This window comes from Perca fluviatilis, chromosome 18 (assembly GCF_010015445.1).
Source record: "Perca fluviatilis chromosome 18, GENO_Pfluv_1.0, whole genome shotgun sequence".
In the NCBI taxonomy this organism is placed as follows: Eukaryota; Metazoa; Chordata; class Actinopteri; order Perciformes; family Percidae; genus Perca; species Perca fluviatilis.
In genome coordinates this window covers 3,655,677-3,673,356 of record NC_053129.1, presented here as the reverse complement: position 1 = coordinate 3,673,356, position 17,680 = coordinate 3,655,677, and the positions used below count along the sequence as shown (strand labels likewise).

The 17,680-nt window shown below is 41.9% G+C and overlaps 1 protein-coding gene across 1 annotated transcript in view; it reads left to right on the top strand.

The window, feature by feature from the left end:
• Positions 1-11,804, top strand: part of casp8ap2 (caspase 8 associated protein 2) — a 17,045-nt gene extending 5,241 nt beyond the window's left edge. Inside the window, exons 6-10 of the mRNA XM_039782303.1 lie at positions 271-386; positions 1,337-3,648; positions 5,285-8,036; positions 10,842-10,941; positions 11,025-11,804. Of these exons, the coding sequence (XP_039638237.1) occupies positions 271-386; positions 1,337-3,648; positions 5,285-8,036; positions 10,842-10,941; positions 11,025-11,087 (5,343 nt within the window). The 3' untranslated portion in view covers positions 11,088-11,804. The remainder of the gene's footprint in view (positions 1-270; positions 387-1,336; positions 3,649-5,284; positions 8,037-10,841; positions 10,942-11,024) is intronic.
• Positions 11,805-17,680: the final 5,876 nt, after the last annotated feature.

Sequence of the window (17,680 nt, the reverse complement as noted above, 5' to 3'; positions counted from 1 at the left end):
TAATACATTTTGTGGAGAATTATTATCGTCAGCCGTAGAGAGATTCTTGTTGGCAGAAATGTTGACCAGCCATAAGTCTCCAAACTGTTTTGTCGGGTCAAAACATCTATATCTAATGCTAAAAAAGGAAAATGAGTAGAAAGCAGGTCTCAAAGGAGTGTGCCTTTCTGTCCAGGGAGAAGAGGGATCTTCCTCAGTTGCAGTCAAAATTGTCAAAACCCAGCGCTAAAGATTCAACAGTACTAACAGGTTTTTCCCTCTCTCTCACAGAATACAGGGTTGAACACGGAGAACTACCATCTCAAAAAGAACATCTCTGCACTATTACAAACAGCTCGACAGGAGGTGACTCGAAAAGATGCTGAGATTCAGAGGTTGATCCAACAGTAAGTGCTTTTTTGATGAACTAGTGACTCAACGACCGGAGGGATTTTTGCAGTTCCTAGAACATAACGTTCCGAGAACCTTTTTTTTCTCGTGTTCCGACTGGACCAATTTGGGGAGTATTATGTTCCTCTGGCTGCAGTACCTGTAACTCTTTCAGCTCCTACTTCAGGGCAGGGTCTTTTCCCTTTTCCGCATAGGAACCCTTAGTGACCTAGCAACGTCTGAAACACAAACAGTACATATTCTTCACTGTCTGTCGCAATTTGCCTACGTATGCTAACTCATAAGACAAACATCACGCATTCAACCAGCTAATTGTTAATGCTAGTTAAACTTACCCGTCGTTTTGTTTGCCTGTTGCGCTCTGCTCTTCTATCTTCTTCTATCATATTAATTAGGATCATATTACACTTGAGCCTTCGTCGTCTGTGTTTCTCTGTGAAGTACTCCAGCCTAGTCTTTAAACGCCGCCGTTCAAACTCTATTATGAGGATCCCGGCAAGGCACAAAAGGAAAATACCGATGGCCTCTTCCATGCTGGTTTGTTGTTGTATCTGGTGCTAAAGTCAAGTGATGACGCTATAAAGACCGTTGCCGAGCTTGCGTCACTCCCTTACCCCTCCTACCAGTTCCTATGGCCACTTGGCCAGTACGAATGCAAATGGAAAAACCGGTTTTGGGGGAGAGTAATTAGAACTGTTTAGAAGTGGACTTTTCCAATAACTACGTTGCTGTAACTACTTGGTTGGAAAGAGGCTATGATGACTGTTTTATCTGTTGACCAATAACCTGTAGGTTAATGTAATGTATGAAATACTCTATAATGAGATCAACTTACACAGGTAGCTTGTTATTTTTATCATTACCTAACCACTGTCTGTGACAAAAAACTACTACTGCTGATTGCATATATGTTAAATGATTAATTTAAAAACTTTGTTTTCCACAGATCACACAAAGGTTTCCACCATCTCCAATCTCACATTAATAATCGTCGGGATCCAAGTTCCTTGAGTCGGACCTCGGCAGGCAGCTCCATGAGTAGGCCACCTCCTCCACCTCCCCCCAGTCTTCCGCTGCCTCCTCCACCATCCAGCCCACCTCCACCTCGACCGGCTTCACCTCCCAGAGAGGATCCTCCTCCAGCCTCCAAGAGAGAAAGCAATAGTTCCACCTCTCAGCCCAGTGCATCCAGCAGGAAATCCAGCAGCAGTTCATCAACCCGACACAGTGAGCCGGGCAAACACAAGTCCACGCACAGAGAGGAAAAATGTGAACCTACAGATAGGAGACATAGAAGTGGTTCAGATCCCGACAGGTCTCACAAAACAGACAAGGACACAGGACGAAGACATGACTCCAGATCATGTAAAAGCAGGAACTACCTAAATGTTGAGGGGCGCCACAGATCAGACGAGTCGAGAACCCCTCCGCCAGAGATTCCACATGCTGCCGTTTCCTCTGATGACAAGAAAGGGAGAAGTCAAGAGCGGAGACAGAATGCAGCCAAAATGTCCACACCAGACTCTGAACGCAGTGCAGCTCACAGCTCTAAACAGCGCCACAGCCGAGATCATAGAAAAATCCAGACTAGTGACAAACCTGTCGGGAGGAAAAAGGACCGCAAAGATTCCTCTTCACATCACCGCACTGAGCGCTGCAGTGAGTCCTCCAATGAGAGGGGAGGGAATAGACTGTCGAAGGATTATCAAAGGAAGGAGGATAGACGACGTGAAGAGGAAGTCAGCAGAAAGCATAAGAGGAGCACTCCGTCAGAGACCAGCAGAGAACGTGAGAAAGCCAGAGCAAAAGGATCAGACCAAGGTAGAGTGGATGCCAGTAGTAAGGAAAAACTAAAAAAGGCCCATGAGGCATCAAAAAGATCATCCGAAGAACCAAATATCACAGAGAAGAGCTCTGTGGAGGACAGTAGTCCAAACAGGAAATTGTGTTTCATGGAAACATTGAATCTAACCCTTTCACCAATTAAGAAGCAAGTGTTGCCTGCCAATACCACCCAGCCTGAGCTCCCACCAGTGGTAGTGGAAAATGGGGCAGATGATGAGAGTTCACAACCTAACGTTGAGGACATGTGTGTGATTGATGAACTAAACAGCAGTGAATTAGAACCAGGGTTGGAAGATGTTGCAGATACCCCCAAAAAGCCAAGCTCTGAAACAACACACAAGAGGTGTGATGATGGGAAAGATGTCCAGGAGAAAGACAAAAAGCAAAGTAAAACTCCTGCAGCTGACGAGCATCATGAAGACAGTTCATTTCAATCTACCTCATCTCACAGCCGACACCCAGGTGCTGCAGATAATCCGATGGCTGTGCATCTCGCAGCAACATCAGCAGAGATTAGTTCTCTAAAAGCAAGAAATCATGAAGCCAAAACCCAGCAGGCCTCAGACAGCCAGGAAGATGATTGTGGATCTGTGGAGGCTACAGATGGTGACAGTGACAAGTCCAGACGCATTTATGAACCGCACAAAGGCAATTCTTCACAAAAAGTAAATCCTGGAAATGATATTGATCAATCTGTTGCTATTACAGACCCCATTATGCTTGATTCAAGTGTAGAACTGAAGTGTAAAAATCCTAAACCTGCAGTACAGAAAAGCCTCCCTGTGGATTCAGAAGATGCAGCTGCTTCGCCCTTAGGAGAAAATCCTGTAGCTGAAGATGTTACTGACAAGGCCATCCTCAAAAGTCAGCAAATGTCTGCCACTATGCTGCCTCAGGACTGTCAGCAAGGACTCCTGGTTTCCAATTCCATTCACAAGAAAGATACTGGTCATACGCAAGATGGTCCTAAAGATGCAGATACTGTATCTAGTACAATAAGCCTGGAATCCCTTCCACAAGAAGGGCTGAGTCTAGCTGAGGCTATTTACGTTTTAACACAGACAAATGAAGACACCAGTGACTGCAGTAACATCTGCACTGAGCCCAGCTCCTCCACTGGCTGCATCGCCGTGTCCAAAGTCAGCAGTACCACCGAGGAGACGGCGCTGCCAGAGAAGTACAGGGACCTGACTTTCACACCAAAGAAGAGCTTCACCCCTCGAAAGAGTCCTGGCGTTGAGCCTTCCAGTTCTGTGCCTTTACTCCATGATGAGGACTCCATGATGCGCACGCTGAGCAATCTGAAGAGAATCCCTGATGCCATAAGCCCTCTGAGGAGCCCAATACGGATAACCAAGAGGAGTCTTCTCCATGTTCACGGCAAGCCAGGTCATGTCAAGAGTCTTCAAAAAGGTAACGTTGGCCTGATGAAAAACCGGTTATGTCAAATTAAATCTTACGCACACACACACACATAGATCCAGAAGACGACTGTGGTTGCTTGTTTTAGGCATCATTATTTCTTAGAAACACACTCTGTTTTTGTGGTGCTCATATTTATTTTTAAGATGGTTATCCTCTCAAATAGAGACATCCACAAGTGATGTCACTTAAGGCAGTTTTACGGAGGCTCCACACAGAGCTCTCGCCATAGCCTATGTAAGTGGCCTGATGTTTATACGTGTGTGTGTGTGTGTGTGTGTGTGTGTGTGGTGTGATAGAGTGAGGGAGAAGTGAGAGAGTGACGGCGATTAGCTTTGGAGCGAGTAGTGACTCTAGAGTCCTAGTGAGAGAAACAAAGTGTCTCCCCTGTTCTTTCTGACCATGGTGGGAGATCTGGAGCAGGAGAAGTTCACCCTCTCCTTGATCTCATGATGATTATGGAAGAGAACCAGGAAATGAGCCGGGGGAAATGCACCGCTACCAAGCCACGGCCGAGGAGGGGAGGGAGAGGGGTCTGCAGGGCTATGCCGTCGATTTTAGGCATGACTATAAAATGGCCTTTAGTCAGTGTTGGATTGGGCTGAAGACTACACGTTTGAAAATGAAATAAATCTGGAGGTGTGAATTCGGAATAAAAGGTCACAGCCAAAATTTGGATTGTTCAGCATCAGCAGGGAGGGAGATTAGCTATTATGGGATGTTGTGGCTCAGCTAAGAAAGGGCACCCTGAATTTTAGCTGCAGGATTGCGGCTATGGTTCAGTGTTAAATGGAATGTGAAGAACAGTTCCAAACACCCATATCTGTCCTGAGATGACCTTACACCCAACAGCCTGGTAGAGTAGAGTGCTTTGTGCCCCTGAACAATCCCAACAGCTACAGATGCCTAAACACTGTTGCTATACGACTGAGAGAGCTCTTCTATGATGTAACTGGCCTCAGTATATCCAAATGCCTTAAACCAATAAATGCAAATAACATCAGGTACTGTCATCTAAGTAATGGCTTCTCACATGGCAGTAACCGTTAATCATGTTAAGTTAAGAGTGCTGCGCCTCATAGATATGAGATGCATATCCTTTACAAGATAGGGACCTGATAATTAGTCCTGTAACAATTATTGCATAATTGTCTAATTGCCAATTATTTTACATAATCACTTTTTCTTTGTTTAACTGCAATTAATTGCTACCATTAGCTAAGGTCTTAAGGCATATGACTGGTAATTGTTGATTTTGTTTAGATATGACAAATTGTAATTATATAAGTGATTATTGTCAGACTATATATTTTATTATTTCAATTGTTAGTTGAAATTGACCCTATACATGTTCATAGCAACAAAATGACAATTGGGGAGTTAGAAAACTGTTTTATGATAATAAAGAGGCCTGTGTTGTTATATTATCTGGGTCACATGACTGTGATATTAAACCAGAAGATGGATCCTGGGATTCATTCAAAACTTGAATTTGTTGTAAAAAAGTAATACATGAATAAATATTTTTAAATTCGACTGAAAGAGACAATTAGACAATGAGATGTTTGAATCATAATTATGAGATGCTAAATGTCTAACCCTGCTTTGCTTTCACCCCCCTTTGCAGAGTTCTCCACCACAGCTGTTGATGCCAACACTAAGAAGTTGGATGTAAACAAAGAAAACAAATATCCGGGTTCTCCTGCAAACCATGACGCACAAACCGTGGTGGATGAGGTATCCGACCTGCCTTCAAGTCTCTCTGATGCTGAACTGGAGGAAGGGGAAATTTTCAGTGAAAGTGATGAGGCGGCTGCAGATTCTCCTCTTCCTGCAAACAAGAAGGCCAAGTTAGCACAACCAGTCAGACATAAACCAAGTCCTAAGTCTGTGCTAAAGAGGAAATCTAAAGAAAGGTGTGTTGCATCAAAAGACACTCCTGAAACAGCAGGTGTATCGACACGAAGTCCAAAGAGTCGTTTTAAAACCGTTTGTCCCGCAGCAACCAAAGCTTCCTTTTCCACCGTAGAGGAAGTAATGGAGACCTTCAAAGTGGTTCGTAACGAGATCCGAAAAAAGTACATGAAGCTTCATAAAACCTTTCCCAAGAAGAGCTTCTATGGTGTCATGGACAATTTCCAGGAGTCGTTCTTCGAATTTGTGGACGGTGCTCATTTTGGTCAAATATGCAGTCAGTCAAGGGAGCTGAAATCCACGCTGAAGAAATTGATTGCGTCTGTGTTTGGCAAAGTATCTAATAATGGTATTGTGAAACGCATTTTTGAACAGCAAGCAGTCAATCTGAAGCAAAGGTTGTGGGACTTTGTAGATGTCCAAGTTGACTACTTGTTCAAGGACATTTACACGGCACTAAAGAGCCTTTGCAAACCAGCGAGAGCTCAGGCTGAGGATGACTGGCCCCGTGGAAATGAGAAAGTATCCCGACAGCCTCCTGCAAAGAGAACACACTGTCAACAACAGGATGCACAATCGCCTCCGACCAGCCTGAATCGAATCAAGCCATGCGCTGTGGCACCTTACAAAACAGGCCTTGGAAGCAGAGGAAAAGATATTCGAATCACACATGTGGAGAAAGACGGGAGCGTTGATCCACATCCAACAAGTTGCCCAAATACACAAACTGTGGCCGACCACCTTCCTCCAAAAACTATTCCTTCAACTCCAGAGAAAAGTAACATATCATCTTTGGTTGTCCCTCAAAATGTCTCTTTGCTTGAGAAAACGGACTTTGAGCTTCTCACAGAACAGCAGGCTTCCAGTTTAACATTCAACCTGGTGAGAGACACTCAAATGGGAGAAATCTTCAAGTGCCTCCTGCAAGGATCCGACTTGTTAGAAAGCAGTGGCATCACTGGAGACAGCACAGCCTGGTCCCTCAGTACACCCAGGAAGGATGGCGAGAGGCTCCTCAGCATCACCACTCCCACTAAATGTAACTCTTCGTCTAAACTGCTCTCCCCGACAAAATTTGCTACTCCCTCAAAACTTATCGCAACATGGTCTAGCATTTCCCCTCGCAAGATGTTGTCTCCACAAACCAAAGATCAGATCCCGCTGAATCCAGCTTTATTCGATGAAAGTTGCTTGTTAGAAGTGCCTTCAGAGAGTAGCACAATGCTGCAGTCCAGCTTGGCTTCACAGAGGTCATATTCCATTCTAGCTGAAGATCTGGCAGTCTCCCTCACCATTCCATCACCTCTCAAGTCCGACAGCCACCTCAGCTTCCTACAGCCGTCGGGCATGCACCACATGTCCACGCCAGACAGCGTCATCAGCGCTCACATAAGTGAGGATGCTCTGCTGGAAGAGGAAGACGCTTCAGAGCAGGACATTCACCTGGCCCTCGACACAGACAACTCCAGCTGTGGCTCCAGCAGCAGCGAAGTACTCGCCACACCTTTCTTGTTCAAGCCTGACCTGCCCATGCACGCGCTTGTGATGGAGAAGTCCAATGATCATTTCATTGTGAAGATTCGCCAGGCGACCACAGGAGCGGATACCAGGCTCACTGCTGAGGAAAGCTCAGGTCAAATACTAACCAAAGAAAATGACGTTGACACTAAAGACAGTCGAGCAAAAGCTGTTTGGTCGGACAAATCGCGGAATGAGACTCCTTCAAATGCTGTACCATCAGAGAACCATATGTCTGGGACCGATGCAGACATCCATCTCACTCAGGATGAGCGCTTAACACTAACAAAAGAGCCATCCCATGAAAAAAAATTGGCAACTCAGCAAAATACCTCAAAAGTTTATTTTTCTAAGGATTCACAGAAACTGTCAGAGTCTCTGAAAAGTCAGTCTAAAACTACTCCTTCAGACAACAGTTTGCCCAACAGTGCTCAAAGCTCTGATCTTTTTTTTGGACAGATCAGCCAGGCAACCAGCAGAGAAGATATCCCAGCCACAGCTGATGAGAAGGCAAGTGAAACACGCCACAGAGGAGAAGAGGGGACGACTCTTTTGTCTAAGCCTCAGAAAAGGATCAGTTGCTCCGAAACTGTGGTATCAGATAACCGTCCACATCAGCCTGCTGACAGCTCCGAAACTAATCACAGGAGCCAAGTGTCGGCGTCACATGATTCAGATGAAATGCAGGTGTCCGAGAGAAGTCTCGCCATTGCGGAGGACGACATAAGCAGCACACCAGAGAGAGAGGAAAGGGATTGTGACAAAGGTAGAAAACGGAAGAAGCACCAGAAATCAAAAGCCAAGCGGTTCAGAAAGGAGGATGAGGAGAGTAGAGAAGAGAACAATGAAGGTGAATCCAAATCCTCCCCAGCGTCTCTCTCCCCCAACAGTCTCTACGCCAAGAATGTGATCAGGAAGAAGGGCGAGGTGGTGCTGGCATGGACCAGGTCAGTACTTGGTTCTGTATTCTATTCCTTTCAGAGGTAGATATCGTACTGCAGTTATGTGAGTTTATCTTTTTGTCCAAGTCTTAAACAAGTTATGCCCTTTGGCTAAACTTTTGGGATCCAGACTTCAAGAAGCTCAAGAGTCACCGCACCCAGCTGTTGTTCTGTAACCAGCATTTTACCTTTCTGTTGTTTTCTGGTTACGCGCTGATGTTCTGCACAAATGAAGTTTCTAACGGATAAATAAAAGGGGAACTATACCTTCCAGCCAACTTCTACAGAAAGTTAATCACCTTTTTGCAGCGAAACGTAATAAAGATTCAGTTTTCTTCACTGTGACCTCCTATAGTTTATTCCAAATTAACACTTAAATGGTCGCAAATTCGAAATGTTTTGGATAAATGTCCCTGCTTATTCAAAACAAATCTTTATTGGCACTCTTTGATTATTATCATTTGTGTAGGAGGCAGTGCATGAGGTGTATGCAGTTACATGTAAAGACTAGGGGTCTCATTTATAAAACTGCGTAGGAAGTGTACGCACGCCCCAAAGCCCAAATGGCGTACGCCAAAAAAAAGTCCGATTTATAAAACCGTGTGTACGCACACCTGTAAGCAATGTTCCCTTTATAAATCAGAGATTACCTACAAGTGTGCATACGACCTCAAAACTAGCTCTCAGGTCGTCAAAACTTAACATACCTTTCTCATTGAATAGCTGGTCTAAAGTATAAATACCTCTGTCACTCCACTGCTTACAAGCAAAGGGTTTGTTACGAGACATTAAGTGTGTGTTGTGCCATATTGGCGTGTTCAAATGCCACTTATTGGTGTAGCGTAGTTGCTCCTCCACCTGTTTAAAGTTGATCAATGTGTTGGTGATAATAGGGCCATAGGCTTGTATATGCTGTTTTGGACACACACCTGGGGTCTCATTTATAAAACTGTGCACAGGATCCTTACTATAAGTGTACGTACGCCCTAATGTTCAAATGTCAAAACGCCAAAAATCATGGTGTCGTTTAGCTATGATAACTGGGTGCAGGATAACCTTGCGCCACTGAAAATCTCCCACCCTGTCCACTTTTAAGGAATGGATAGAAATACTAAGCTCAATGGCAAGCTATGAGCGGGTCACCTATAGAATAGCTGGGAGGGAAGATCTATTTAATGAAGTTTGGGGACCATTCCTAGCTCAATTGCTTGATATGATGACGCTACCTACCTCTTCATAATCTTTTATTTGGTTCAGGTACAGGATGTGTAGACTTCCTAGGGTGTTGTGTTTTCGGTTTGCTTTTTTTTTTGTGGATCTATGTTTTTGTTGGAGGCCTGGCTTGAGTTGTACGTTGTTGCTGGACAGCAAACTCCGTTTTATTTTATTTATTTTTATTAGTTTTTTCTGTTTGTGAAGAAAAAACATAAAAGACTGGGCAAATACTAAAAAAAGACACAATATAACTCTTATTCATGTAACTGTAATAATGTAACAATTATGGTTTTGTATTTGTCTGACCGAAACATCAATGAAAAAAAAAGTGTACGTACGCCCAAAAGCCCAAAATGGCGTACGCTGAAAAAATTAGATTTATAAAACCGTGTGTACGCACACCTGTAAGCACTTTCCCTTTATAAATCAGAGATTACCTACAAGCGTGCGTACGTGGATCAGCCTCTTATCCCACCCTGTGCACGCCCATTTTTAACCATAAATAGTCAATGCAAAGCACCTTGTGAATGCTGATCAGTGTATGAATGACACTGGCAGTTGTTACACCGAATCATGATGACTGGTGGAGAAAAAGCTAAAAACTTCTCAAACGTTCAGGAATTGCTGCAAATTGAATTAGAATTTCGACCTGTTCTTGCACAGCGTATGGAACCCTGATCTATAACTGCATGTATTAATAATACGTCCAATGCCAAGCCTTAGTGATAAAGTTGAAGATTATATATAACATATATTTTATTTATATTATAAAAAACCTTATCTGTCTGACATTTCCCTCTTGAAACAGCTGGTTGCCCCCAGAGTGGCGAGGACCTGTATTTGGACCGGGATGGCACGGTTCTGGCACGTTGCCCCTCTCTACTGGACCCAATTCAGTACATAGATCCAAGAGCTCAGCTTTAGGGAATCTAAATCGGCATATTAGCCAGTCATCGTCATGGTCCCTGAAGTCTCTTTCTCTCCTGATTCTTCCATTGGTGTAGTCCTCCTGCAGGGCCAGCAGGGCCATCATGCAGCATTACGCACAGGGGTCACCGCAGTCTTTATATGTTTACAACAATTTGTGATTGTTAACACCTTGCTAACACAGCATAAATTAGTGCGAACAGCGGTGATTAAATATTAAGAACGAATTTCGATTTAAGATTTGAGTTGGAGGTGTTTATGGAACAGTTATCACTCAGTACAAGCGCAAATAACACTGCTGGATTTCACCTTCATGGTAACGTGGATGATATGGAGTGAAGAAATGTGCGTGAGGCATCAAAACTAGAAAATATTATGAGTAATAGTTATTCCCATTTACTTTCTGCAGTCTGACTTCAGTTCACCACCTCATCATCTGCGTCACCAATTCCCATTTTGTCTCCAAAATGTGCGTACGCATGGGTCAGAGTTTGCGTGGAGGACCGCACATTCTCCCGTCAAGTTTGTTTTTTATAAATCACAACCTTTGCGTGGGAAGTGGCGTACGCACATTTTCAGCCCCGTTTTGTGCGTACGCCACGTTCCCCTGGTGATGGTAGTCGTGGCAACCCAGTGTCCCACTCATCACCTGTGTTCTGCTTCTTCCAGAGATGAAGATCGAACTATTCTGATTGGCCTGAAGACAAAAGGGGCTTCACGGGAGACTTTCTCTGCCTTGTCAGAGACACTTGATAAGCCGTCAGAGCAGGTGTGTTCATCTCTTCTCTTTTCTGTTGTTTTGAGGTACATGCACAGGCATATTTTAACTCTTAACTGATTTTCTTTGATCAGATTGCTGACAGATTCTACCAGCTGATGAAGCTTTTTAAGAAGCAGGAGAAGATGGACACTTGATCCCTCGGACTGTGTTATTGCAAATAGAGCATTTCCACACACATGCTGTGGCAGCAACACAGGTATGTCTGCTGCTGTTCATGTGACACGTTGCTGGAAGAAGTGACCGCAGGGTGGCCCCGTGGGTCACAGGATGGAACCCCACATAGGCATGCCTATCCAGATCCCTGAACGGAGCCCTGCATAGTCCAGCCAAGACAAAGAAGAGCGGCTGTTTTAGCCCAGCTTTGTTACTCAACAGAAGTCCTAAATCCAGTCACTGCCAGGGAAGGTATTTTGTTCTGGATACTAAGCTGGACCTGTTCATATTGTTCATGTGGAAAATAAGGATTAAAAAATTACTCTTCCACAGCACAATTGACAACATAGAGTTAACATCGGTGTTTTTGTTTTTGGTGCACTTTTAGTTTTTTTAGGAATCCCCACAGAGTCACTATGTCAGTGTCAGGTCTGGATCTGATGCTTGGTCCTTTTCTGTCCAGCATCTATTCATGCCTTCTCTCGTTGCCTTTGCAGAAATGATCCGTTGCAAAGCTGGTAGGCTCAACAAGTCCTTAAGTTCATCTTGCGTCTTCCTAAAAGTAGTGGAGAGAAACAACAGAAAGCATGAGCCATCAGTAGACCATGGGCTCTGGGGCTGATAGATTGGGACATTTTAGTAGAATTCTGTATGAGATATGTTGGATCTTATTTTAATGTATGTAGGGGAGGAGGAGGAGGAGGGGTGGGGGGGGGGGGGTGTTGTTAAAATGTTTACATACCCATTTTATGTACAGGACAGTCCATTTATCTCTGTGAACACAAATGAAACATTGTATCTGTCCTAAATGGAATTGATTTATCAAACATAAACAATGGAATGCAATATTGTGAATATTAATTCTTTACTGAAAATAAAGTTTTATTTATTTATTCCGGTGTCTGTTTTATAAGCATATTAACACAACTTTGGAATTTGTGTCCAATAATTGTGGTCAATTGGTCGACTAAAACAAAAAAATATAACTCCCAACAAGCACAAACTGTATTTCTGGATGTAATGTTTGTTTCCACTAATCGAGCAAGCAGAATAACATCCCACTGTGCAACTCTTCTAGACAACATCTTCACTACTGAATGACATCAGGGACCATTTGCCAGTTTTTGGGATGTGTGTTTGTGATCATGTGAAGAATAAAGATGTTAATGGGATTAGATAGAGCAGAGTAAGAACAGAAGAATCTATAAATCCATTTAGAAATGAATTACTAAAACAACTTGGAATACAATGTATGGTGAGATTGTTACTTAAATCATATTTAAATCATATGATGAACACTGTCCTTTAAAACAATACAACAAAAAGCAAGAAAGATTATTATAATAAAATATTAAACTATTTTATTATAATAAATTATAAGAAATACGCAGTGGGGGTATTTATAGTTTTGGAAAAAGCATTTGACACAATTGATCATCATTAATGAATCACTAAACTAGAAAAGTAGGGTATGTAATGGGAAAATTACATTTAAGCACAATTCCTTATATTTTTATGTTTTATTTCTACTTTAATTCTCTCACAAATGCTGAAAGAGTCTATCTCATTCCCACATGCAGATTTTGATTCTAAACTTTGTGAGACATGCAGTCTGGAACATTATGTGAGCACTGTGAGCCTGAACCGATAAAGGTACAAGGTCACCCTAAAACTATCTCATGTTTTCCCATGCCAGTTAAGATGTAACTGGGGGGTGAAAGTCGTACAGGGAGGAGGAGTTGAGATGGCTCAGAGATGTCTCTTGTATTTCTCTGATTGTCTTCATGTGTATCAGATTGCCTGTAAGAATTGTAGCGTCATAATAATCCAAGTGTGTGTGTGCTGTCACTCTGAAGATGCAGATAAGCCTGGTGTTCTGTTCACTCATTTGAGAAACTGACTCCACACTGGGCTGCGGCCTTTTGTGAAATCATGTTGATCCTATTTGCAAATATATCTTTTTTAATAAAATACAAAAACCCAACTTGGTTTTAGTCTCAGTCTGTCTTATTTGTTTCAATTTACTAAACTCTGAAAACTCTCCCCCCTGCTGCAAAGGAAACTTCCACGACAAACATGGCGACGAGATGGGAGATCATGTGCAGGGGTCAGATAAGAGAGACTCCGTGGTTGACTGAGGACTCGCGATCCGAGATCCAACGATCTTTGCCTCTACCTCGCCCAAAAAGCATTCAGAGAGAGAGGATCAGAAACCACGGAGGACTCTACTGACCCAACACTACGGTGGCCGGGAAGTGCAATGCAACATTACAAAGAATGAAACACTTTTACATTTTGGAAAACAAAATAACATTTTGGAAAACAAATTTACATTTTGGAAAACAAAATAACATTTTAGAAAACAAATTTACATTTTGGAAAACAAAATAACATTTTAGAAAACAAATTTACATTTTAGAAAACAAATTTACATTTTGGAAAACAAATTTACATTTTGGAAAACAAAATAACATTTTAGAAAACAAATTTACATTTTGGAAAACAAAATAACATTTTAGAAAACAAATTTACATTTTGGAAAACAAAATAACATTTTCGAAAACAAATTTACATTTTAGAAAACAAATTTACATTTTGGAAAACAAAATAACATTTTCGAAAACAAATTTACATTTTCGAAAACAAATTAACAAGATGCAAAACACTTTTACCAGTCCCGAAACAAATTTACAAATGACAGATTCTTCACGGAAAGGGAATGTACCACATACCGGAAGTGATGAGGTTTTGTATACATGTCGCCTTGACTACGGCAGTTATGGATCGAATGCGTCAATAGAGCCGCCATCTTGGAACAGGGGAGGCACTGCCTTATATACTGTCTATGGGCCGTCCTTAATGCATCAGCGTCAATGTAGGCAAAGGTCTAACGGAAATAAAATCACTATAAATCGTCAAAATCTCATGCGATGTTCTAGTTTTTTTTAAACAAAAAGACAAAGAGACTAATTAATGTGTTAATACAAAGAATATTTATTATAATCAGTTCACAGATATGAGTACAAACGGAAACTTCACCCTTCTGAACTAAGAGGTTCTGCTTCAAAGTGAAGTTTAAACAGACTGAAATGTCCAGGCTCACTCCCCCACTAATGATTCATTTATTTCTGCATGTATTTATTTATTTAACGAGACTTTAAGTCGTGTTTCGTCGTCCACAGTCCGAGTCCCGCCAGACTCCCTTTAGGAAACCTGTGATTTAAACTTCAGCAGGTTGTGACAGTCCGCTACGCTCAGTCCTGGATCTGATTCTCCCGGGCTTCCCTTCCCTCCAGCGGGCCCAGCAATACGGCCTGGGTCTCCAGCTGCGTGGTGTCGTTTTGGCTCCCAGGAATGGGCAGTGAGCTCCAGGTCCTGCAGCTGCAGACGGACTCAGCTGCCCCCCTGCTGTAGCTTCGATCCGGCCGCGGCTGTCGATACGTTCCCTGTGTTTCCGTCAGGTCCGCGTCATATAAAAACTCCAAACACCGACCACACGTAAAGTCACCATAAACTTCATTCACGCCATATACTCACTCACAACAACACAAATTGACTGCGCTCACCAACAACACCTCATCACTTCCGGTATGTGGTACATTCCCTTTCCGTGAAGAATCTGTCATTTGTAAATTTGTTTCGGGACTGGTAAAAGTGTTTTGCATCTTGTTAATTTGTTTTCTAAAATGTAAATTTGTTTTCGAAAATGTAAATTTGTTTTCTAAAATGTTATTTTGTTTTCCAAAATGTAAATTTGTTTTCCAAAATGTAAATTTGTTTTCCAAAATGTTATTTTGTTTTCCAAAATGTAAATTTGTTTTCCAAAATGTAAATTTGTTTTCCAAAATGTAAAAGTGTTTCATTCTTTGTAATGTTGCATTGCACTTCCCGGCCACCGTACAACACTGATCTATTAAGACGGAAGCAATTCCACGCAGCAGGGTAAGATCATACTCTAATTTAAATTAAATTCAGAGTAATTTGAATTGGCTGAAGTAAAACTTCCAGAAACAAATACTGACTTTGGACACTGAGATAGGATAAACATTGGGGTTGTTTGTATAGATTTTGTTGGTATTTTTAAGGTTGTATAGATAGATAGATACATAATTGTGATCACTCCAGCAGTGTTTTTGCACCATAAAACTGATCCACGCACGGGTGTGACTTTGCTTTGTAGATTTTCGGGGGACAAATCTAATTAGGTTTTGAAGTAAATCTAATAAACAGTTTTTCAGAAACTGTTAGATTTTTTTGTGTTTGGTTTTTCCGAAATAAGATAGAAACCGGGCCTTACAGTGACGATTGTAAGTAGGATAGAAGTACTTCTTCCCAGTGTAATGGGTAACGGGTCGAGCGGATCCGGGTCACACGTCCCTAGGGGAACCGTGGTGGGTGACATGGTGCGAGAATACGGCTCAAAAAAAAGCCTGGAGTGTCTGCCGTATTGGTCGAAAGTTTTGGGGTTTTTCCTTTAAATTGGGGCAAATTGAAAATATTCAAACAGGAATTAGGAGAACAAGAGAAAAAACTAATGAAAAAGACAAAATTAAGAGGATTTAAAGCTACGGAGTACAGGAAAAACAAAGAATGTTTTCAGGGAAAGAGTGCAACACACATACACCAATCCTCATCAGTTTTCTGAAGCTTTCTCTAAAAACCAGGAGGACAAGTTGGAGAAACGGAGGGACGAAGAGGACACAGACTCAACTAAAAAACGAGTACGTGAGAAAACCATGTTTGAAGCGATTTGTCTGCATGTTACAACAGGCTGGTGGGCAACATATGGAGCGCGGACCCGAAAAAGGCCGCTCCCACGAAGGACGTGGTCGAGCCAGAAGAGGCCGAGGCGGGTACCGTGGGCAAAATGATGAGCCCAACAACCAGACCAGTGTTGGTACTGCAAGGACTTTGGACATTGGGTATGTAAATGCCCGAAGAAAAAGCAAAAAACACCTTAACCCTCATGCCCTCCTTAAAAAAACTTACTCTCGACACCTTCGAGGCAAAAATGTCCACGCACACAAAAACTGTTATTAAATCATCATATATCAATATTTTTTTCTGCTTTTTTTTCATAAATCACTTAAACAACTTCTAACCTAATCAAAACTACCAAACATTCAATCATTTTCAGGATTTTAACCCTTTAAATGCCAGTTTATGTATTTGAAGTATTTCATTTTTTATTACAAAAAACACAAAAAATGATTTTTTTTCCATATAATGAATAATATCTAGATGGGGCTTTGGTGGTGATTAGAGGCTTGGATATGTCAAAGATAAGCAACAAAATTAATTTGATTGCATTAGTATTTTTTACATAGTTCCAGATACTCCCTTTGGACACCTTCGAGGCAAAAATGTACATGTCCAAAAAACTGATATTAAATCATCATATATCAATATTTTTTTCTGCTTTTTTTTCATAAATCACTTAAACAACTTGTAAATTGCTCAAAACTACCAAAAATTTAATAATTTTCTGGATTTTAACCCTTTAAATGCCACTTTTAAATCTTTGAAGTAACAATTATTTATGAAAAACCCAACAAAACATTAATTATTTTCCATAAAATAAATCATAGGGGAATGGGGCTTTGGTGGGGATTAGAGGCTTGGATATGTCAAAGATAAGCAACAAAACTGATTTGATTGCATTAGTATTTTTTATGTAGTTCCAGATACTCCCTCTGGACACCTTCGAGGCAAAAATGGCCCCATTGACTTCCATTATAACCACATGTTTTGATCTCACTGCCTTTACAGTATAAAACCATGCATTCTGTAATATCAGCATTTCATTTGGAAGAAAACTAGTCATATTTGACATTTTTACAGTATTTCACCAGATTCAACCATTTTGCCCTTGTAGGCAGATGCATGAAATTATAGTTATATTATGGAGCTCTGTGTGTGTGTGTGTGTGTGTGTGTGTGTGTGTGTGTGTGTGTGTTTGTGTGTGTGTGTGTGTGTGTGTGTGTGTGTGTGTGTGTGTTTGTGTTTGTGTTTGTGTGTGTGTGTGTGTGTTTTGTGTGTGTGTGTGTGTGTGTGTGTGTGTGTGTGTGTGTGTATATGTGTATGTGTGTGTATTGCGTAAACCTGTAAGCAACCAATGATCATTTTAGGGCTGAAAAAAGGCATCTTTTGAAGGATGCATTTCATGTGTCTTTGAAGACGTGCTTGAATAAAAACATTGTCTCCTGCATGTGCTGTAAACTGGCGCTTATCATTTCAAATGGTTTGTGGGACATGGTGGCCCTGAAGACTGGTCTCCCACTATGGACATCCCACAGGCTCCGGGTGGATTCCCCTTTGGACCGGTACACACCAGCCAGGTGTGAAGTCCCATGTATGTTCGAATCCCTTCGAGCATCCACATCACTCCATCCTGAGATTGAACGCCTCCCGTGTAGGTTTGTCATTTCCTGAATCAGCTGGATCAAGTCAAGAGTGAAGAAAAGGTGGAAAGAGGATGCCACATCATGGATTCTTGATATGGCATATCTCGTGGGCTCTGACATCATGCCGGTCGGTGCTTGAATGTTGCGCAGCGTCTCAGTATTAGATGGAG